Below are 24,369 nucleotides of genomic sequence, written 5' to 3' on the forward strand. Positions count from 1 at the left end.
GCGATCAATGGGGTGACAGATGTCGCAGCCAGATCGCCCTCACATCCTATTCCTAATTTCCTAAGTCTGTGAGGTTTTAGAACTGCATTCTGTTAATTTACTCTAAAAGTAATTATAATTCTCTAATAAAAGGCCCTTGCAGACTCCAGGTCCTTACTTGCATGAATTGAGAAAACTTACATTTTATTGGATACCTTGGGGGAAAGTTGGTATTAAGTAATACTTATTTTATTCTTTGAGTTTCATAATCTTGTTTCTTTTCTCTTTGTTCCTCATCTTATATGTTAATTAGTGTTTCCTTTTGTCTTTGCACTCCTACTGTGTATAAGTTGTGTTTATGTATATATACACCTATTTATATACACACAAAATGTAAATATACATAATTTTCACTGTTTTTAACAATTTTTTCCTTACAAGACAAAAAAACCAGTGATGGAAAATACTCTAGATTCTGATGACTGTTCCAGGTTTGAAATACCTAGAACAGTGCCTAGTTTAAGTTCACAATAGGTTTTCACTTTGTTAAATAGAAGCTTTGGTTTGGAGCATATGGCATGCAACATAATATTGCAACATTTGTTTTTTGTTTTTGTTCATAATATTGCAACATTTAACAAAGAAAATTTTAATTCTTTTAGAAGCTGGATAAGAAATCATCTCCATCAACAGGAAGTCTAGATTCTGGAAATGAGTCGAAAGACAAATTATTGAAAGGAGAAAGTGCGCTGCAGCGAGTCCAGTGTATCCCTGGCAATGCCAGCTGCTGTGACTGTGGCCTGGCCGACCCACGGTGGGCCAGCATCAACCTGGGCATCACCCTGTGTATTGAGTGTTCCGGGATTCATAGGTGGGTTCTTGCCCAGACAAAGAGAGAACACACGGTGGGAATGACTATGTCCTCTGCTTAGAGCCTAGCTCCCTAAACTGTGGGCTGCATCCTACGTGGTGTCACGTAACTGAATGTGGGGGTTAGGAGAAATCTTAAAACTTTCATCTTAAAGGGGGCCAGGGATGTAGCATAGATTTAGCTAAGTATCACCCCGCCCTTGATTTGGTTCCTCAGTGCTGCATAGCCTTTCATCACAGCCAGATACAGTCCTGGTGCAATGCTGATGCCCCTGGGACCCCCTGAGTATTGCTTGGAGTTCCCCTCACAAAAATTTCATTGTTGTTGGCCTAAAAAATTTTGTTTATGATTGATTATCCAGAAATGTTTTGAGCACATATTTTATAGATCTGTATACCCAGAGTTACATAAAAATTTCTTGAGCAAAAAAGGATACAAGTATCTTATCTTAGTTTAAAAAGCTCCAGGTTAGAAGACCATATCTATTTTTTTGACTACTTAGATGGCCAATTTGATTTTCCGTTTTATTTAGTGGGTCAAAATGCTGGGTTGTAAATTATTTTATTTTATTTTGTTTTATTTTATTTTATTTTATTTGGGAGGAATTGTTTAGGACATTCCCAGCTGTGCTCAGGATTACTCCTGACTCTGCACTCAGGGATTATTCTTGGTGGGACTCGGGACCATATGGGTGCCAGATATTAAACCCTGGTTGGCTATGTACAAGGCAAGTATGACAACCCCATGTGCATGCACACATCACCCCATACATACACACACATCCTATACATACACACACAGTACTTTCTCTCTGGCTTCTTCTAAACTATTTTAGAGGAGTTTGTCATTCCACTCTTTACTAATCAGAAGAAATGTGCCTATTTATATATGTATTTGAAGGCTATATTAGTGACTTTGTCACATTAAAAGAAAGAATTCGGGGCCGGAGAGGTCGCACAGCGGTGTTTGCCTTGCAAGCAGCTGACCCAGGACCTGAGGTGGTTGGTTCGAATCCTGGTGTCCCATATGGTCCCCCGTGCCTGTTATTTCTGTTATTTCTGAGCAAATTGCCAGGAGTAACCCCTGAGTGCCGCTGGGTGTGGCCCAAAAACAAAAACAAAAACAAAAAAATAAAAGAAAGAATTCATATTTGTATCTTGGTGATGTTGTAGTTTTAGTTATTAATGTAACCACTTTTCCTCTCCTCCTTTAGGAGTCTTGGAGTTCATTTCTCAAAAGTGCGGTCATTAACTTTAGATACCTGGGAACCCGAACTGCTAAAGGTAAATTAAGTATTTGATTGAAACTATTTTATATTTTCACAGCAAAGCCATATATTTGTCTTACAGATTTGTGAACCATATTGTAAATGTTTTTAAAATGTTTCATTTTGTGGAGCCCTCTCACCTTTGGGGAGATTTGGGTCACACCTGGCAGTGCTTGATGGCTGCTCCCAGCTCGGCCTGGGGTTGCTCCCTTCAGTTACTAGGGGATTTTTTGGTGCTGAGGACTGACTGAGCCCTGTCCTCCAGCACACAAGGCATGCCCAGCATTTTGAGCTTTTTCTTTAGTCCCAAAGTCGGTTGACCATGTGAGGAAATGGGTGTTCCTTAATTTTTGTGTTTTCTCCAGTATTTTAGATTCTGGTCCTTAAGTTAATCTTTTATAATTGTATAGATATTAGGGCCTATGTAATAGTACAGCAGGTAGAGCATTTGCCTTGCATGTGGCTGATCTGGGGTTTAATCCTCAGCATCCCATATGATCCTCTGAACCAGTAGTGATCCCCGAGTGCAAAGCCAGGAGTAAGCCTTGAGCACTGCTAGGTGTGACCCCAAAAACTGATCAACCGATACATAGATAGAGAGATATATAGATGTTTGTTAAAAATAAGTCACCGGGTGTGGCCCAAAAACCAAAACAAAAAAAGTTCCAATAGCTGTAGTAAGTTTCATAATGATTGGCATAGCATGCTGTTTCATGGGATATTTTATCAAATTTACTCTTATCTGGAAAGTATATCAATTTAGGACATTTGTTTTCTCCACAAAGGATTTATACCAATGGAAATTAGAATTAGATCATAGCTATCCCCCAAATAACATAAGCTGGGATATGCTTAGTTGTAAAGCACTTAATCTTGCATGTGTGAAACCCTGGGTTTCATTTCTAGCACTGCAAAAATTTAAGAAAGAAAAGGAATATGACTGAAGTTTATCAAGCAAATATTTTGAACTACTTATATATCTGGATAAGGAGGAGAAAATCAATTGCTTCAGTTCTGGGTTATCTAAAACTTGACTTCTATCACATGGAACAGCTTCTTTTTCTTTTCTGGTTCATTTATTATGGTATTGTAAGTTCTTAGTAGCTTTGTGTCATCAATAGAACATGGGTAGAAAAGCAGTAGAAGGTTGGTGAGACGACAGCTTTTCCTGGGTAGAAAGGTTCTTGAGGTGGTCATCTGGTGATGAAGGATGGAATAGTAATGCCATTCTCAGCACTTGTCTCATATTTGCTATAACTTTAAACTTTTTTTTGCAAGATAAGCAATTGAAGAACTTGAAAAAGAAAAATGCTATATTTACATTAAAGATTTTTATAATATTTTTAGGAATTAATGACTTGGTTTTCTTCTTTGCCTTTGAAATAGCTTATGTGTGAGTTGGGAAATGATGTCATAAATCGAGTTTATGAAGCTAAAGTGGAAAAGATGGGAGTAAAGAAACCGCAGCCAGGACAAAGGTATTATCAGTTGCTCTTTCCCCACCTAGGAGTGTAATAGTCATTTTATTTCTCTATTATATATATTACTTTAAAAATCACTGCTGCTTTTGTTAAAATGTCTTGGTTATGTTAGATAATTAATATGTTAGATAAACTAGTAAATTTCTTGGATATGTTAGACAATTATGCTTTATTGAGTAGACTATCAGTTATAGACTCCAGATGGCAAAGACTTGAAAACTAAGGCCCCACTCAGGAATCTTAAGAGCCTCAACAATTAAATTAGATCAGAGAAATAATCTGTTCATTAATGTCTCCGGAGATCAGGATCTTTCTACTTACAGTGAATAGTTTTACATTATTTAACTTGGTTCAGCAAGTATTTGCTAATTACTTTGTTTTTTTTTCTTTTTTTGTTTTTGGACCACACCTGGTGGTGCTCAGGGGTTACTCCTGGCTGTCTGCTTAGAAATAGCTCCTGGCAGGCACGGGGGACCATATGGGACACCAGGATTCGAACCAACCACCTTTGGTCCTGGATCGGCTGCTTGCAAGGCAAACGCCGCTGTGCTATCTCTCCAGGCCCTGCTAATTACTTTTGACATTATGATGTTGAGGAATTAAAAGTGGATGGGGAATTTCTGGTAGTGGAAATGTGCCTCTGACTGTGTTTGAAATTAGCCTTTCAAATTCATATGTGAAGCTATTGAACAGTGTTCTAAGATTGCCTTTAAGGTACAGTTTTTGGTTTTTATTTCAGCCTTTATGCTCTTTTTATACTTAGCATTTAATTAAATTTGCCATGCTCTTGTACTATATATTAGATCAATATTATGTTTAATATATACTATTTTAAAGTATATACTGTTTAAACAGTATCAATTAAACTAGATTCTCATTTTTTGCTACTGCAGGGAAACTTTATTTCAAACCTTGAACTATCCTTTGGTTTTAGTCAAAGACTTGAGCATTTTAAAAGGACTAGGGTAAGAAAGACATAACTCAGGTTTGGCATTTTATTATTGTATCATAAATCCAAGTATCAAGTGAGACATCTTTTTGACCCTTCCCCACTTAGTTAGGCTACTCTGCTGTCCTTATGAAAATTCACAGCTTTCAACAATTGTGACCATTCGGTTGCACTTTTTTTAAGTAAGATTAAAATTAAAGTGAGTTCCATAATTTATATGGTTTTCTTGGCATAGTTTTCCAACTGTAAAGCACAAAGAAATATATATAGAAACTGAAAAGGTAAGACTTCATATCTTGTTTATACTTGTAAGTTTTTGTCAGTTATTCGTATTAGATTTAAATATGAAAAAGTTTATTTAAATATGAAATAGTTTAAATCATGAACTATTTGGAAAAAAAATTTTTTTTGCATAATGTTCCCAATACAATGTGACTAGTACTACAATTTGTGGATTTCTTTGAAGGTATTAATTTATAATGAATGTTTTAGTATTAACCATGCTAAGCAGATAAGCTGAACATATGACATTTTAATGTAAACCAGGCAGGAGAAAGAGGCATATATCAAAGCAAAATATGTGGAGAGAAAATTCGTGGACGAATATTTGCTATCGTCATCATTCCCTGAGCAGGAGAAAAAGGTTTTATCCCACAGCTGTGAAGAAAACAGACTGAGTATTTCTAAACTTGGGCCAGATGACCACCTGAGAGCTTCGTCTCTCAGCTCAGGTAGTGGAGCTTATTTTGTTGTGTTTATAACATTTTTCTTAAGCCTATGTCACTTAAAGTCTAATTTCGTAGCCATTGTAGGTGTTGTTAATAATAAAGACCTTATTTTTTGTCAATATTTAGTAGAGAGGTTTATTTCTTCTTTTTTATTAAAAAAAACATTTGATTAGTGCTTGGTAATTCACATTTCTTGGTAATATGTACATTCTAAGGAATAGAAGTGCTTAAAATCAAGGGGAAATGGGAATTTTAAATCTGTCGTGCCATAAAGCCCTGAATATTTGATTAACATCCTAATATCCTTCCTATTATTTTCCTTCTCAATTTTTCCCAGTAATGATTTTTTCCTGCCCTTTTCCCTTCTTACGGCCTGCTTTGTGCTTTGCTAACTTGCATGTCCCCAGTGGTTGCTGTAAATAGCGACGAGGCCAGGCGGGAGTCTCTGTTCTGTCCTGATGAGCTAGACTCACTCTTCTCCTACTTTGATACTTCTTCAAAACTACGTAGTAGTAAGTACTACTCTTGTGCAGCATTCCAAGTCCGTGCCAGTGGTCATTGTTCGGTGTGGCCATTTCTCTAGATGTTACCCATTGTCTCAGAAATACACATTCCTTACAATCATGCTTTAAATGTAGTTCTTCACTACCCCTAACATATTAGGGGAGTAATGAAGTGTGTTACAGCTTTGAAAATAAGTTGATTTTCAGACATTCTGATTTACATTTTGATAAACTGTGCTTGGATTTACTTGAATCACATTGAATGTATTCTTATTGTAGTGACTGAAAACACATGAATCAATCAAAAATCATTTAAAATTATTGTTTGTGGGATATTGTTTTCTAAATGGCACGAACATTAATCACTAGCTAATTTTTCTTTAAAACAGTCAAAAGTAATGACAGTGGAATCCAGCAGAGTTCTGATGATGGGAGAGAATCTTTGCCCTCCACAGTGTCAGCCAATAGTTTATATGAACCTGGTGAGTTTGGGCTTAGTCAAAGCTAACTGGTATTGTTTGCTGGAAAATGCACCATATAAAAAGGTCTAGTCTTGATTAGTTCCTGAAGAAAGTGCCTTATGATATATGTTAAAAGTGCCTTTTTAATAGCTCAGGTGAGGTTTTAGTCTCCACGAACTACAGAAACTGTATCTTAATTTTGGGGGGGGGGGACACACCCGGTGACATTCACGGGTTACTCCTGGCTATGCACTCAGAAATAGCTCCTGGCTTGGGGGACTATATGGGACGTCAGGGGATCGAACCATGGTCCGTCCTAGGCTAGCGTGTGCAAGGCAGACACCTTACCACTTGCACCACCACTCTGGCCCCAACATCTTAATCTTTTTATCTTATCATGTGTCTGCTCTTAGGAGAAAGATGAGCAACTCTTTCCCCATGAGGTTTTTCTTCCTTTTTTTTTGGTTTTTGGGCCACACCCGGCGTTGCTCAGGGGTTACTCCTGACTGTCTGCTCAGAAATAGCTCCTGGCAGGCACGGGGGGACCATATGGGACACCAGGATTCGAACCAACCACCTTTGGTCCTGGATCGGCTGCTTGCAAGGCAAACGCCGCTGTGCTATCTCTCCGGGCCCCTGTGCTTCACTTCTATATTCTGTCTTTCATGATGTTAGTGATTTGGTCTTTTGAAGGACTAAGGGTAGTGAACATTCATCAGATTAATTGAGCTGGGGTGTTTTTGTTTTTGTTTTTAATTTAATTTTTTGAGCTTAGTGTTGGGGCCACACCCAGCTCAGGCTTTGATCCTAGTTCACATTCAGGGATCAGCCCTGGTAGCCTCAGAGGAACATTTGGTAGGTAGGACCATGTGGATAAGGTAGGTCGTATACTATGCAAGTACCATTCTCACTAAACTATATCTCCAAACTAGCAGCACTCACTCATTGTCATACCACTTTAAGTCTCATTGTCACACTGCATCCATTACCAAAGTTCCATAATCCTCCTTCACAGTCCATTGGATCCTCCACCCTCTTTTTTATTCTCTTGCTCTGTTGCTTTGGTGCCTTTAATTCTGCAATTAGAATCCAAGCATTTGCTTTGTTTGTTTATTGTCATTTTTCTTTATTTCTCTTTCTTTTTAATTGTTGGGCTGTATTCAGCACTGCTCTTGGCTTGTGTTCTGGGTAGTACCTGACTGTTTTCATTATTGCATATGAGTGAAAATCATCCAGATTTCTTTTTATCCTCCTAGCTTATTTCACTTAGCATAATTTCCTTCTCTACAGTTCTATCTGTATTGTTGAAAACATAAAGAGATCATGGTTTGGGGGACAGACTAATATGCTACACAGGGTAGGGCACTTCCTTGCGCACAGTCAACCTGGGTTCAGTCCCTGATACCCCATCTGGTCCTTAGTGTCTGCCAGAAATAATTCCTGTGCATATAGCCAGGTATGTACATATGGCCAGGTATAGCCCCAAAACAAAATAAGAAAGATTATTTCTGAGTAATATTTAAACATGTGTCATATGTTTTTTATGTTGAACACTTAGGTTGTGTTCATGTTTGGCTATTTTAAATAGTGTTGCAGTGAACATAAAACAAACATTTTTGCTTATCAACCAATCATTTTCTCCTCACCAAGGGCTTATTTTTATGGATATATTTGTGTTTGCTTTTCAGAGGGAGAAAGGCAAGATTCTTCAGTGTATCTCGACTCTAAACACCTTAATCCAGGACTTCAACTTTACAGGGCTTCATATGAAAAAAATCTTCCTAAAATGGCCGAGGCTTTGGCTCATGGTGCAGATGTGAACTGGGCTAATTCCGAAGAGAACAAGGCAACACCGCTTATTCAGGCTGTATTAGGGGTATGAATTTGTATATTCAATGGTAGTAAAATAGAAAAAAAATACATTCAGAAAATAGCTTTAGAATTACTTCTTTAAGAGAAAAGTTAGAAAGTAGAAGGAATGAATAGTAATTTGTGAATATCACTTTAATTTTATAAACTCAGCTTAAATTTTTGGAAATATTTATACCTTTTCTTTGTTTATGTTTCCAAGGGATTTAATGCAAGGTTTTAAACATGTAGACGTATACTATAATTTTGAATATATCCCTGATCCTTTTTATTTTTTTCACTGAAAAAATTTTTTGCTAGTTTTTGTAAAAGCTTTTTTTTTTTCCATTAAGTGGTCTTAGTGAAAGACCTTTTCTGAATGTTTTATCGAAGTGGCCTAAATAAGGAGTGAACTGTGTTTAACTATGAAGTCAACAGAGTATAGAAAAAGGCACCGGAGAATAAAAATTACAATTTATATTCTAGCTTTGCTTTATCTGTTAGGTATGATTTCTGTGCCTTTAAGCCTGTTTTATTATCTCAAATAAAATTTTACTCATTTAATTTATTTGTTTAATTTTTACTTTCACAACCTCTGACTGCTATATCTACTGGGATTTTAGAGCTAGTATCGTTTGTTCATTTTCTGTTTAGCCTTGACTTTTCCAATCAACAGTTTTCTTTTTTAAATAATTATTATTTTTTTGGGAGGGGCACTCATGGGTTACTCCTGGCTCTGAGCTCAGAAATTGCTCCTTGGCAGGCTTGGGGGACTATATGAGATGCCAGGGATCAAGCCCGGGCCCATCCAGGTTGGCTTCATGCAAGGCAAAAGCCTTACAACTGTGCTATCACTCCTGTCTCAACAGCTTTTTTTTATTATTGTTATTGTTTGGATATTTTTGGACCATACCCAGTGGTGCTCAGGGTTATTCCCTGTCCAGAATCTAGGAGACCATATGGTGCCAGGGATTTAACTATGGTCTTGTGGTGACTAGCAAAGCATGTGTTACAGTCTTCTTTCCTTCCTTCCCTCCCTCCTTCCCTTCCTTCTTTGGCCCTCACATGCAAGGCATGTGAACTATCCTTTTTCCTCCTAGACTGTGGAAACTGTCCATTAATTCTATTTTGAGTGAAATTTTTGGTAATTGAAAAAGGCATGTTTGTGTAGGTCAAAAAGTGACAAATTGTCATCAGTAGTTCTTGGAAAGAACATAGTTTTATTTCTGTGCTTGTACTGGGAGATATTTTCTCTTGTTGCTCTTGATTTTACTTTTATTTTTCTCACCTCCTGAGAGATGCTCAGTAGCTATAACTAGATAGAGTCTCAACTCAGTGCCCAGAATCACTCTTGGCTATGCCCAGGGGAATATACATATACCAGAGATAAACCTGAACCTCCTACTGCAAAGCCTGAGCTCTAGCCTACTGATCTCTCTCTCTCTCTCTCTCTCTCTCTCTCTCTCTCTCTCTCTCTCTCTCTCTCTCTCTCTCTCTCTCCCTCCCTCCCTCCCTCCCTCCCCCCCTCCCTCCCTCTCTCCTTTTTTTTCTGGGGGGGGTGTGTGTTTGGGTCACACCCAGCGGCGCTCAGGGGATTACTTCTGTATTCAGAAATCGCTCCTGGCTGGCATGGGGAGACCATATGGGATGCTGGGATTCCAACTACCATAGGTCCTAGATCAACTGCATGCAAGGCAAATGCCCTACCCCTGACTGCTGAGCTATCTCTTGGCCCCTTCCAGGGCCTCTTTTGAGAAAAATGAAAAAGGACTACTTAATTAGACTAAACACTTTTTTTTTTTAAAAAGTAATAATAATAATAAAATAATAATAATTTTAATTTTGACCAAAGTGGATTACATATCTTTCACAGTAATATTTTAGGTATAAACACTTTGTTTTTAATAGAAATGTATTATTTGCATTTTATTCACTGTTATCTTCCTTTTTCTCTAAGGGCTCTTTGGTGACGTGTGAATTTCTGCTACAGAATGGTGCTAATGTGAACCAAAGAGATGTACAAGGACGGGGACCTTTGCACCATGCCACTGTTTTGGGGCACACAGGGTAATTGATTTTTCTCATATGATTTTCATATCATTAAGGAGCTTTTATTTAGGGGCCGGAGAGATAGCATGGAGGTAAGGCGTTTGCCTTTCATGCAGGAGGTCATTGGTTCGAATCCCGGCACCCCATATGGTCCCCCGTGCCTGCCAGGAGCAATTTCTGAGCCTGGAGCCAGGAATAACCCCTGAGCACTGCCGGGTGTGACCCAAAAACCAAAAAAAAAAAAAAAAAAAAAAAAAAAAAAAAAAAAGGAGCTTTTATTTAAACAATTATTTGTAGCAATATTTTTCTTTTTCTCAGGCTAAGGTCATCAGGTAAAGTTTATGAAGTGATACTTTCCTGTATTGTCCTAAGACAATTTGAAATTTAAGATGTCTCATTTAAGGGGCTGGGAAGGTGGCGCTAGAGGTAAGGTGTCTGCTTTGCAAGCGCTAGCGTAGGACGGACCTCAGTTCAATCCCCAGCGTCCCATATGGTCCCCCCAAGCCAGGGGCGATTTCTGAGCGCATAGCCAGGAGTAACCCCTGAGCGTCAAACAGGTGTGGCCCAAAAACAAAACAAAAAAGATGTCTCATTTAGAAGAAAACTTGTTATGTTTTTAAGAAATTAGAAAAAATTGGGGCCGGGTGGTGGCGCTAAAGGTAAGGTGCCTGCCTTCCCTGCGCTGGACGGACCGCGGTTCGATCCCCCGGTGTCCCATATGGTCCCCCAAGCCAGGAGCAACTTCTGAGCGCATAGCCAGGAGTAATCCCTGAGCGTTATCGGGTGTGACCCAAAAACCAAAAAAAAAAAAAAAAAAAAAGAAAGAAATTAGAAAAAATTGGGCCCGGAGAGATAGCACAGTGGTGTTTGCCTTGCAAGCAGCCGATCCAGGACCTAGGATGGTTGGTTCAAATCCTGGCATCCCATATGTTCCCCGTGCTTGCCAGGAGCTATTTCTGAGCAGATAGCCAGGAGTAACCCCTGGGTGCCACCGGGTATGGCCCAAAAACTGAGGGAAAAAAAAAAAGAAATTAGAAAAATTATTTCACACTTTATCACTTATATAGACTATTTCAGTCTTTCAAATATTGCTGAAATTTTTATTTTTATCAGATCACTTATATGACTGCATATTTTATGCATATACCTTTGCATATGCACATAACACACATTTTGGGAGAATGTTATATCTGGGAATTTAAGTTTTTCCAGAAGCTAGATGAAGTCAGAATTTAAATTTAGTTCTTAGTGTGTGCCATTAACATTGGAGCTTCTGGAGTAATATTTAGATATGTAGAACAATAAAGCCAAGAAAATGAACTTGCTATAAGAAGATTCAAATGAAGTAAAAAGTTGATCTATGTGTAAAGTTTGTTTCAAGTTGGTTTTTAAGAAAAGCTCTTTAAGATACCCATTTCTCCCACCACACATCTTTGCTGTTACCCATTAGACTCCAGCTACCTTTAGTCCTCTGTCCCCTTTACCCATTCATACCTTCACTGCTGGTACCACCCATTCTGTTGTCAGAAGCTAAGAATTCTGGTATGTATTTATTGTTTTGACTACAGAGACAATTCTTTTTTAATCTTACTTATAGAATCTTCTATTATCATAACTTGTTTCCCTCCCTGCCTCCCTTACTTCACTTCATTCGTTATCTCCATCTGTCCCACATTTCTTCCTCCCCCTTCTTTTCTCCCTCCTCCATTCCTTTCTTCCCTTCTTCCCTCCCTTTCTCCTTTTTGGGGGGGATACTGCCTCCATGGTAGTGATCAGGAGGCCCTGGTGCCTCCTGGTGGCTTCCAGTCAACTGAGTCTTTGGTTCAATGAGAGGGCCTGAGGATGTAGTGTTGTTCAGGCCCTGAAGTGCTGGGGATTGTCTTGGTCATCCTGGTGGTAATGGAGGAGAACTCTTCTGGTAGTGTTTGTGGCTGTACCTGTTAATGCTCCAGGGACCATATATTGCTGGGATTTAACTGGGGTTGGGAGCAGGTAAGGCATGCAACTTAACCCCTGTATGCCTCTTGACCCCCCCCCTTTTTTTTTTTTGAGGAGGAGCATACAACTGGTGATACTTAGTTGTGTCAGGGGACCAGGGATTGAACCTAGGTCAGCAGTGAACCTAGGTCAGTAGCAAGAAAGCAAATGCCCTTCTTGCTACAGTTGCTCCTACCGCACCTCCTCCCATAGTTTTTTTTGTTTGTTTTTGTTTTTTGGATCACACCCGGTGACACTTGCGTTACTTCTGGCTATGCATTCAGAAATCGCTCCTGGCTTGGGGGACCATATGGGACACCAGGGGATGGAACCACAGTCTGTCCTGGGCTAGTGTGCGCAAGGCAGACAACTTATCGGTTGCGCCACCTCTCCGGCTTCTAGTTTTCCTTAAGAATAATTCTCCCTTGGGAGGTAAGGTGTCTGCCTTGCAAGTGCTAGCCAAGGAAGGACCGCGGTTTGATCCCCCGGCGTCCCATATGGTCCCCCCAAGCCAGGGGCAATTTCTGAGTGCTTAGCCAGGAGTAACCCCTGAGCATCAAATGGGTGTGACCCGAAAAACCAAAAAAAAGAATAATTCTTCCCATAATATTTGGGGTTTGATTCGATTTCTTTGAGTCGTTCTTCTTTTGTTCTGTAGTTTTCTGATATGATATGATATGAGTACATCTTAGTATCCTCCTTTCCCAGATAATAACCATGAGTTATTTTTTGCAGGATGGGTGGGAGGTGCCCTCTGAGGGGTCACTTCTGCCTCTCAGGAATCATTCCTGGCAGATTCGTTATAACTGCTGTTCTGTCTGTCAGTCCCCTTCAGGAATTTTTAAAAATTTAGGTGTATACATCCTTTTATGATATTCTTTGAGGATAGGAAATGTAATTTATGTCTCACCATTCTATGTAGGTTAAATATGGCCCGGAGAGATAGCACAGTGGTGTTTGCCTTGCAAGCAGCTGATCTAGGACCTAAGGTGGTTGGTTCAAATCCCGGTGTCCCAGATGGTCCCCCGTGCCTGCCAGGAGCTATTTCTGAGCAGACAGCCAGGAGTAACCCCTGAGCACCGCTGGGTGTGGCCCAAAAACCAAAAAAAAAAAAAAAAAAAAAAAGAAAATACCTTGAGATTTATAAAACGCCACTCTTGGTAAATTTCTTTATCAGATTAAATAAATGTTCAATAAATATAAATAGAATGAAATCAAGATTTATATAATGCAGTATTATTTCTTTAAAGTCTGGGAGTGTTTTTAAAATCACTATTAAGTGAATGTTAATTATTTGTATATAGAAAAATATCTCAAAAATGTTGTTTCCTTAAACAGGCAGGTGTGTTTATTCTTGAAACGAGGTGCCAATCAACATGCCACTGATGAAGAAGGGAAAGACCCTTTAAGTATAGCTGTGGAAGCAGCCAATGCTGATATAGTTACATTGTAAGTGTTTTAATTTAATTATTTCCCATGCAGTGTATTTATTACATGGGGTCTAAACATAGTCTCATGTAGAGATACGAATCTTTTTTTTTTTTTTTTTTTTTGGCCACACCCGTTTGATGCTCAGGGGTTACTCCTGGCTAAGCGCTCAGAAATTGCCCCTGGCTTGGGGGGACCATATGTGACGCCAGGGGATCGAACCTTGGTCCTTCCTTGGCTAGCGCTTGCAAGGCGCTTACCTCTAGCGCCACCTCACCGGCCCCAAGATATGAATCTTAAACTTACTCTAAGCACACACAATTAAACTTAGCAGTTGCAGTTATATTTGCCTCACAGCTAGGATATCTGTGGCCTCTAGAAGACCAGCTGCAGGAGATGTTGAAATAATGCTACTTAAATGAAAGTGTGCTGAAATGTACTTTTTCAGCCATCTTTAACTGTAGTCTCTGATGAAAGCTGCATGAGAAAATAATAATAGTTTTAAATTATATATATTTATTTTGGTTTTGGACTATACCTTGTGGTGCTTGGTTTGGTGGGAGTTGCTCTTATCTCTACTTAGGAGATCAAGGATTAAATCTCTTTTGTACAAAGCATGTTCCTTCCATTGAATTCTCTTCAGTCCCCAATATGGTCATTTTTATTCATTTTTAATCTCATGTTACTGGGTCTGGTAAAAGTTCCCTTGTCTTCATGACCAATAGGATTTAAAAAAATTATGTGAGTACATGTTTTAACTGCTTATATGACTTAGAGAATACTTATATTGTATAACTTACTCTTAAAAAGTTCTTTTATTTATTTTTAGGTTACGGTTAGCAAGAATGAATGAAGAGATGCGGGAATCAGAAGGACTTTATGGACAGCCAGGTCAATATTCTACTAATAACCATACTGAGATGCAATACAAGAAATGCATTCAGGAATTTATCAGTTTACAATTGGAAGATTCGTAGTTTCTTAGCAAATAAACTTCATACCATAGAGTTTTTATAACTTGTACATTGTGGGTTGTTAGGTATGTAGTATCTAGTGGGAGTCATTAACTCCTGGCCTTTAAAAATCTATAACTATTCCTATTACAGTACACACTTACTCGCTGTATTTAATTCTGGCTGCTGACTTCTTTATCTGCTGTACAGATGTCTTCCAAGTACATTCCAGTGAAGTGAATGGAATGATGATAATGTATCTTTATACACTTAAAGCAGCACAACATTCTTTTTCTTTTTGGAATTCTGTAGTTATTAACTGACTATAATAATATTATTTTCTTTTTGTTATTCAGGGAATTTCTATAAATTGTGGTCAGGGAGAAAACCAAGTCACCAAGTGTTTGGCATATTTTTAAAAAGTCAGCATGGAAAATACCTAGAAAAAGTTAATTGAATGAAGCTGATTGAATGATTGTGCTCTGTTCCAAAAAATGAGTTGAAGTTTTAAAAATAAAATTTACCTGTAGGCAAAGAAGCCCATAACGGGAATGGAATTAGTTTTAAAGGCTAAGGGAAAGGCCGCCTTTGATCTTGGTTGTCCCCAAGCAACTAACTGTAAAATACCTGCTGGATAAGTGAAAATATTATAACTACATGTTGTCAACCTGATGGCAGAGTAGACTTATTCTTGTTAGAGAAATCAACTCAGGAGCAACTCAAATGTCATTTTGATTGATATCACTTTTGAGTCAAGAAAGGCAAGACATGTTGCTGATCATTTCAGTGATGAATAGATTTTGAGACATTCTTCACAAAGAAGACAGTAATTATTGACTCTCTAGTTTCATAAATTTGTTCATATGAATTATTTTACTGTGTTAAATTCAGATGCAGATTACTAAACATTTCAAGAGTTCATGACTAAAATACATGAGAATTTTCAGTTTTAGTAAGTTTATTTGATAGGTTTTTAGTTAATATTTTAAAGTGGCTTGGTAATACTTATTCTTCTGTTTAAATTATTTTTAAATTTCTGTTCTTCACACTGGCTTCAGCTATTTATTTTAAGTAATTATAAAAGTGTGGCCATACTTTTCTCAAAGGACTGTACTACTACATTTGGGGGGGCCTAATTTATTTGGGAACAAGTCAGAACTTTGGGAATTCTAGAGACACTTGAGCTAGATGCTTCTTTCTAATCTAGGGTGTCCCTCTTTAATCCTATGGATCATGTGATACTAACTCATGATATACAACGATGTAAGAGTGCTGGTTAAAGGTGAAATCTCAGCATTCATTCTGAATTTCACCCATTCGTTTTAAACTTGAATGTTAGATTTTAAATAAGTTATAATTTTGTAACAGATATATTTAAGTGATAGTATTACTGGGCCATTTTTGAGGCCTTTGTGTTTAAGCACTTTAAAACAAAACGTATTTAAAGGACATGACCTGATATTGTGAGATAAGAGGGAATGAGAGAATGTAAATATTATAAATTCAGAAATATCCCCACCCCACCCTCCATACCCCTCACCCCCCTGCCCCTTTGAAATTTAAAACCTCAGTATTTGGCCAGACAGATCCTCTTTTTTTTAAGATGTTTGCTGATGAGGTTTCACCAACTGGTTAGTCAGAATTGGCTTTTTTCTGGAGTAGGAAGCTTTTTTCTGAAGTAGGAGTAGAAAGGACAGGCTCCGTTTTTTGTGGTTCTTTTTTTTTTTTTTTTTTTTGGTGGTGGTGGTGGTGGTGGTGGTGTTTGGTTTTTGAGCCACACACGGCAGTGCTAGGGTTCCTCCTGGCTCTGCTCAGAAATCGCTCCTGGCAAGTTCAGGGACCCTAAGGGATGCCAGGATCAAACTCTTGTTGTCTCTGGTCAGCCACGTGTAAGGCAAAATTTGCCTTACCTCTGTGCTATCACTCTGACCCCAGAACAGTGTCTTTGTTCTTTCTTTGCAGCCTTTAGTTGTATCCAAATTGGTTGGTATTCTGCCACCATCTATTTTCTTTCTGTCTCTGTTGTTTTACCCCAAGTCTTTACACCTTCTTTTCCTCAATAAACATATAAATGTTGCCAATTTATTTGAAAGTTTTGGAAAAAGCCCCCCCCCCCCCTTTTTTAAAGGAGAATTTGGTTTATTTGGCAATCACCTTGATCATAATTAGGTGTTTGAACTCCTTTAGGACTGCTTAAATTTAAAGTGGAATAATTTTATGTTTATGTAGGCAATGTGGTGAAATGGTGCCTAGATTGCTCTCTGCTTTTTTCATGCCTCTTGAAGAGCAGATATATTTGTTAAGGAAGCAGGTCTTATCACTGTAACTTTTTCTCACCTCCTCCTTGGTGATTGTTTCATTTAGCTGTTTTCTGCGAGCATGCGCGCGCGCGCACACACACACACACGCACACACACACACATCACTGTAACTTTTTCTCTCTTTCTCTCCTGCACTTTGTTGGTGATTGTTTCATATAGCTGTTTTCTGCGCACGCACGCACACACACACACACACACACACACACACACACACACACACACATTGGTGATTGTTTCATATAGCTGTTTTCTGCACACACACACACACACGTCTTATCACTGTAACTTTTTCTCTCCTGCACTTTGTTGGTGGTTGTTTCATATAGCTGTTTTCTGCACACACACACACACACACAACCTCAGATTTTGGGGGAATTTTTAAAGGGTAGCATTTCCAATCTTTTGATGATGAAAAGCCCTGTCATTTAAAAGACTTTCGAATCTTTTTTTTTTTTCCTTCAGAAACCCCACTTCTAAACTTGATCTCATTAAGGACCTGAGATGTTCTATCACCCCACTGACCCTCCCACCCTTTTTCTTGTCTTTATATTTTGATGAGGCTACATAAGAGCATATATTTCTTCTTTGTAAGTCCCCATAACTTTCAGAGGTTATATTTAACTGAAATATCACCCCCTTACTTGTTGGAAACCATGTTGGTGGGTCCCTCTGGCTCTTGGTTTTTGGCATTTTCTTTACCAGCTAGAAATTGCTGCCATGCTACACTTCTATTGGTACCAAGAATGTCTTGATGGCAAAAGTTGATCGTGGATCTTTAATCAATTAAATGACCCAAAGGGACAGAATCATCTACCAAGAAGGGGTCTGACATACTGCCATCCTTTTTATGGGGAGCAGAATTTAAAACCAGCAAAATCTTGGTTCGTTGTTACTGTTTTTTCAATGGATATTCTGAATGCCAAGAGAAAACTATCTCAAATCATCAGTGAAATATGCAGTAGTCCACATTTTAAAAACTTAGAATTGCCCAGGCATGTGGAAAAGTTAACTTCCTGCAGAGAATAAATTGTGATGAAGTAATCTAAAGCATATATGTGGTATTATAAATATTGGGTGGATAGTTATTTAGCATTTATGACATGCTGTTAAATGTACTTCTATGAACTTTCTAGGGTAACATATTGGGTTATTTATTGTATTCTAGTATAAATGAGTTACATTTGCCTTGGGAAACAGCCTAAATGATTAAAGTTATATTTGAAATTTCAAGAACGTCATTGAAGTTCAATTTGTGTTACTTATATTAACTATTGTAGTCGCTATTATTATTGTAAAATTTGCTTTGACAGCACAGTTTGAGGTCTAAGAGAGGTATCATATTGATAGTATAATAATGTTTTGTTAGAATCTAAGTGTTACCAGTTTTGTATGTGCATATGTGAAGGTAAGACATGTTTTTGTAATGTGTTGACTTTTTTCAAATGTATTCAGTGAAACCAATGATTAGTGTAGCACCGATACTTTCCTTCAAGGAAGTATTTAATACAGTGAATAAAAGATCTTAAAATGTGTTCTGCATGGTACAATGGTTCTACTACAGTGTACTTGTGTAATAGGTAGTAGGTGACTCAAAGCAAAAACTGGAAAACTAAAAGATAAAAAAAATTCCACAGCTTGTTATACAAAATATGCATTGCTAATACAGTAGAAGCCATATATTGCCATTGTACTGTTGTAATACTTGAGACTGCTCATTTGGTGCTATCTGTAAACTCCTTGGCATTAGCATCTGCTAGTTCCTTACTCCTCTCTCTCCCTGAATGTATAATGTGTGCCTTTTAAGTTAACTTCTGGTGTTGAATGGTAAAATCAGTGTGGTATTTTTGTATTATTATCTGCACTCTACACTTTCTTGGAAAGTGCAATTCCAGTTTCTCCAGTTTGAATAGTATTTGAAAATATTTTTAATGTTTACAGCAGATATTTTAAATATTTTAATTAAACATCAAGAATAAGAAAATGTTTAAACTATTTTGTCTGGGTTGTTAATTACTATTTAGTATTGCTCTTTTCTCAGTTAATTATGTCATTTAGAATGGCTAAAATTGGGGACTAGATTGCATTTTGTCTAACTGTAGGAGTTAATTTTTAAGGAATAACGGATTTAATAGTATTGTCATACTAGTTGTCCTAGCAGATCAACCTTTATTTTTATTGCTTTAAGAAAAATCGTGAGTTAGATCTTAGACAAGATATTAAGATTCTCTTATTTTTTATTTTTAAAGTAGGTTGATTTAAGTCATGAGAAAAGTTCCAGGGCTAAATGAGAACTCTGTAGAGATTTAAATGAGTTGCTTTTTATGTATGCCTTTTATGAAAAGTGACTAAATATTTAAAGTATTAAGTAACTTATATTGAAATCTTGGAATATACTGTTAAATCTTTTTTTAGATCTTTATTCCCTCCACTTTTTTCTAATTATCTTTTAATATGATATCTATTGCCTCCAAATTTTTGCTTTTTTAAAAGCTATCAAAACAGTGTACTATTAACAGTAGTAATGAGTTTAGATGGATACAAGATATTTGTGGGAAATACTTATAGAAATTGTAACAGAAGGTAGTCTGAGTCACTATTTGACATTCTAAATCTTGAGGACAGAATCATTCTAAGCTTCTATATGAAAATCATTGTTTAACTGGGAGCACTTATGTGGTTCATTCATCTTGAGAATAATTTTTATACATATCCTTTCAGGAATTAATATGTATGTTTAATGAGTTTCTTGTGGCAAGAAAAACAGTAGTCAATCTGCTATAGTATCAGCAACCTAGAATCTATTTCTTTGCAAGCATAGTCATACCTATATGTTTTAGTGTGGTACTCTATTGAACAGATATCTTTGTTTTATCTTCCTTTGCTTATATGACCTACAGTTGACAACAAACTTCTGACTGTGAAACTATCATTTTATGCTCATTTTTCTGTTTTATCATTTTATGAACTTAGTAAGCAGTTGCTTAGTTGCTTTAGTTTCAGTTAAACATTGAAGTTTGAAGAATTATTTTTTTCACATGCTATTTAAATCAGAATGCCTTTGATTAAAAGACAGTACTAAGCAAGGAGGGTTTTCTCCTACCTGATTACAAATTTTGCTTGAAAATAACTTGCATCCATCTGAAACATGGTAATTTGTGCTCTTCTTTCTTTTTACCTTTGAGAATTTCTTTTTGAAGAATGCCTTGTTTCCCTAACTTAGAATGCCTTTTTTCTTGTATTAATAAATGTATTTCTTTATATTGCTTTAAAACACTTGCATCTTTGCTCTTTTCTAACTCTCAACTTTCCTCTGTGGCTGCATCTGAGGTGCTTTTTTCAGGTATAGTTTTTTCTTTTAATATACCCTTTTCCAGCACTTATATTTAATTGGTCTTATTCTTTTCCACCCTATAATGCTCATTTGAACAAAATTTTAATATAACAAATTAACAAAATAGTATTAGTCATAAAATAAATATTTATTTCTGTACTAATTATATAATTCATTAAAAGTGTTCTCATTTTATTTTTATGCAGGTGACGAAACTTACCAAGACATTTTTCGTGATTTTTCCCAGATGGCATCCAATAATCCAGAAAAACTTAATCGTTTTCAACAAGACTCACAGAAGTTGTGAATTGGGGGTGGGGTAGGGAAAATATTAAACCTTGTTATTTCTTATTTCAGTGCATAGACATCTGAAAACTCACAAAATTTTATTGCTTTAATTCTACCTACTTTAGTATAGTGTCTTGGAAAAAGGTACCCATTTGTTAATATTTTTTATAAAATTCAAACAGCTAATTGCTGGAAAAGTGACTTACTATAGAACATCGTTTATTTATTTTTTAAAAGACCATGTTTATAGGGATGTTTATCTAGATATAGGCTCTCTCTAGGTTGCTAGATAACAGAATTAGACCGATTTTTCTTTTTTTGCTTGTGGATGATAGCATTGAATTCTTCCCTCCACCCCCTCTTCATTCCAGCATGTTTGTATTAAGTAAAAACAGATTTTCTTGCCTGCCTTGAGAATTTCTTTTCTTTAACTTCCCTGACAACTTTTGGTGGTGCAGAAAATTTGTAGTTTTTCATTATTTTATTTGCACAGCTATCATGCTCACATTATGAAACTTAATTATTAAATTAGAGTGTTTTCCCATTGCAGTCATGCACCTTAGATGCTTGGTTATTACTTCCTTAAATGTGAGAAGAAGATGAGAAGAAGTTATGAACATTTTTACTTTTAAATCATTAAAAAAATATCCTCAGTTATAGAAGTTATAGCTCTTAATTGTTGGGCTTATTTCCTAAAACCACAACCTTTTATTTTTTTGATATAAATAAAATTGTGTTTCAAAAGTTACTTGAATGCTGAAAAATCATGCTTTTATCAAAATGTCATTTTCAAAGAAGTTGATTTAGAAAGTAGCATTTTTAAAAGACAAAATCACTGCAAAAGGGGAAATCTGTTTCTCTTAGTTTATTATAAAATATACTACAGTAAATTACTTTTTATTATTCAAATATCCATCCTATGTACTGGTATATAGTATTCATTCTTTAAGTTTTAACAGCTGTAGTGTTTTAGTATAGATTATATAAATCACAGACCCTTGAATTAAAAATACTATGAATATACCTATTTACCTCTGTCACAAATGAGTCTGATATTATCTTTGACATTATACTGTATCAAATTACATAATTTGCCTTGTAGTTTCTATTATTTTAACATTTTAATGTTGCTTTATAAGTTACATGTAAATAATATTGCCACGCCATTCCTTTTTTTAAGAACCTGGCAGTGTTCAGGGGCCATTCTTGGCTTGTTTGGGGGTCTGTGTAGTGTCCAGTATCTAAGCCAGGTCTCCTGCATGCAAAGCCTCTTGAACTTTCTCTCCAAACTCAACCCATTTATTTTGGTGGGAGGAGCACACCCAACAATGCTCAGGGGTTACTCCTGGCTCTGTCCTCAGAAGTCACTCTTGGCAGGCTCCGGGGACCATATGGGATTCTAATGGGGCATGTGCAATGCTGACCATGTGTAAGGCAAATGCTCTACCACTGTGCTATGCTATTGCTCTGACCCCTTGACCCGTTTACTAAATAGAATTTTTTTGGGTCACACCCGGCAGTGCTCAGGGATTACTCCTGGCTCCATGCTCAGAAATCGCTCCTGGCAGGCTCAGGGGACCATATGGGATGCCAGGATTTGAACCACAGTCCTTCTGCGTCTAAGGCAAACAAACGCCTTACTGCTGTGCTATCTCTCCAGCCCCAGGATTTTTAAACTTGAGTTATCATGTAAGTTGAGAAATTATATTTTTTTCTTTGAGTTTTATAAATTGAAAATTCAATCAATCTAGAAAGGAATGGTTGAAATAAATCTGTGACACAAAAAAAAAATTCTATTTGGCCAATTTGCAGTGGTATTTGGCTTATTTAATAATAATCATATATTGGTGAAAATATTTGTGATTTTTTTTTTGGGGGGGCCACACTGGGTGATGCTCAGGGCTTACTCCTGGCTCTGCACTCAGAAATCACTCCTGGCCCCGGGGGAACCATATGGGACGCCTGGGGGATTGAACCGCACAGTCCGTCCTAGGCTAGCTCGAACAAGGCAGATGCCCCATGGCTTGCACCAGCACTCCGGCCCCAGTGTGAATTCTTTCTTAATGGAATCTTAACTGTTGGTGCTTCTTCTTTTAATTACCAACAATAACCAGAACATTGAATCTTTTCTGTTTACTTCCCACAGATCAATCTAGCTTTGCAAAAATTTGAGTTGTCATATTTTTTTAATAGAAATTGTCTAATTGTACTCAGAAATTGTCTAAAAAGTTCAAGGACAAGGAAATAAACACTAGAAAGAGAAGAGTCTTTTATAGTGCCTATTCCTGTGTTTATCTAGGATTCCATGCTTAAGGTACCTAACCTTTACCTAGGAAACATAGCACTTTTTCCTGTTGATCCAGATATCAGAGCTTCAGGATATCTTTAGGATCTCTGACAATAGAGGAAATTCTTTTTCGTTGGCTTGTTTTGTTTTGTAGCTACACTCATCGGTTAGGGTCACTTAGGGGTTACTTCAGGCTCTGTGCTCAGGGGTCCTTCCTGGCAGTGTTTGGGGACCATGTGGGATGCTGGGGGTCAAACCCATGTTGGATGTGTGGAAGGCAAAGGTCCTAATTGCTGTGCTATCTCTTCAGCCCCAGAAATTTGTGAAGACACTTAATGTGGTGTGAGTCAGGAGTTGCTTGTATGGCAATACATATTTTCTACTGAATTTAATGATTGGATCTGTATTTGAAATGCACTAAAGATAGTCACAGTTATTCAGAGTAAAAAATTTGGGGAAGCCAGAGTAATAGCACAATGGGTAGGGTGTTTGCCTTGTACGTGGCTGACCTGGGTTCTATACTTGGCAACCCATATGGTCCCCTGAGCTTGCCAGGAAAGATTCTGAGCACAGAGCCAGAAGGAACTCCTGAGCACCACTAGGTGTGGCCCCAAAACACCAAGAAAAAAAAACACAAAAAAAAAACATTTTCTGTGGCTATATTTCTTGTCTACGAGTCTAATTTTAAGTTATGCAGCAAACAGCTTGGTTTTAAGACTCATAATAGAAGTGTCACACAGTATACTGCTTGGCAGTGAGTTACCCAGGTGAATTTAGCTATCATCTGATAGCTTTTATAGCGTATTAACAAATATGAACTTATTGTGCTGCGAATTCGTCAATCAATGAATTATGAAAAATTTTGTGTAGACATGTTTTTTGTACTTTTGGACTTCATGTTTCTGTATTAGTGTCTTTGGTTTTCTCTCTTATTGATACTAAATCTCTTTTTCTAAGTTAGTTTTTGATTTCTTATTTTGCTTGCTAATTTAAAATTTATAATTTAAAATAAGAATAGTATTAACTGAAGAATTTATAAAATGCAATCTGATGCTAGAGCTAGATAAAATGGTAATTGAGTATCTAGAATGTTCCATTGGAACACTTAAATTTAAACACTTAAATTTCTAAGGTTTTAAAGTTACATTTGGTAAGTCCTTAGAAATTCTGAAATTTGGGGCTGGAGAGGTGGTGCTAGAGGTAAGGCCTTGCAAGCGCTAGCCTAGAACAAACTGCGGTTCAATTCCCCGGCATCCCATATGGTATCCCCAAAGCCAGGGGCGATTTCTGAGCATATAGCCATGAGTAACCCCTTAAGTGTCAAATGGGTGTGGCCCCCCAAAACAAAACAAACAAACAAACAAACAAAATGACTCAAAATTGGGGCCAGAGAGATAGCATGGAGGTAGGGCATTTGCCTTGCATGCAGAAGGATGGTGGTTCGAATCCCGGCATCCCATATGGTCTTCCAAGCCTGCCAGGAGTGATTTCTGAGTGTAGAGCCAGGAGCAACCCCTTAGCACTGCCAGGTGTGACCCAAAAACCAAATAAATAAATAATTCAGAAATTTGCAGGGATTTATGTTACAGTGGTATTCACTGTAGATTTTAGTAAAAGTTATGTTTACTTAATTTGGAATATGTAATTT

The 24,369-nt window shown here is 37.3% G+C and overlaps 1 protein-coding gene across 4 annotated transcripts in view; it reads left to right on the forward strand.

Moving 5' to 3' along the window:
• Nucleotides 1-21,190, forward strand: part of ACAP2 (ArfGAP with coiled-coil, ankyrin repeat and PH domains 2) — a 150,958-nt gene extending 129,768 nt beyond the window's left edge. For 2 of the 4 annotated variants that reach the window (XM_049775942.1, XM_049775944.1), the window contains 10 exons: nucleotides 642-850; nucleotides 2,064-2,133; nucleotides 3,504-3,595; nucleotides 5,094-5,278; nucleotides 6,168-6,260; nucleotides 7,928-8,115; nucleotides 10,045-10,154; nucleotides 13,452-13,562; nucleotides 14,371-14,432; nucleotides 20,353-21,190. In XM_049775942.1, coding sequence (XP_049631899.1) covers nucleotides 642-850; nucleotides 2,064-2,133; nucleotides 3,504-3,595; nucleotides 5,094-5,278; nucleotides 6,168-6,260; nucleotides 7,928-8,115; nucleotides 10,045-10,154; nucleotides 13,452-13,562; nucleotides 14,371-14,432; nucleotides 20,353-20,453 — 1,221 coding nt within the window. In that variant the 3' untranslated portion in view covers nucleotides 20,454-21,190. Of the gene's footprint in view, nucleotides 1-641; nucleotides 851-2,063; nucleotides 2,134-3,503; nucleotides 3,596-5,093; nucleotides 5,279-6,167; nucleotides 6,261-7,927; nucleotides 8,116-10,044; nucleotides 10,155-13,451; nucleotides 13,563-14,370; nucleotides 14,887-20,352 lie in introns of those variants that run through there. The other 2 variants (XM_049775945.1, XM_049775943.1) reach the window with 2 other exon arrangements.
• The last annotated feature ends 3,179 nt before the right edge of the window (nucleotides 21,191-24,369 follow it).

This window comes from Suncus etruscus, chromosome 6, assembly GCF_024139225.1.
Source record: "Suncus etruscus isolate mSunEtr1 chromosome 6, mSunEtr1.pri.cur, whole genome shotgun sequence".
In the NCBI taxonomy this organism is placed as follows: domain Eukaryota; kingdom Metazoa; phylum Chordata; class Mammalia; order Eulipotyphla; family Soricidae; genus Suncus; species Suncus etruscus.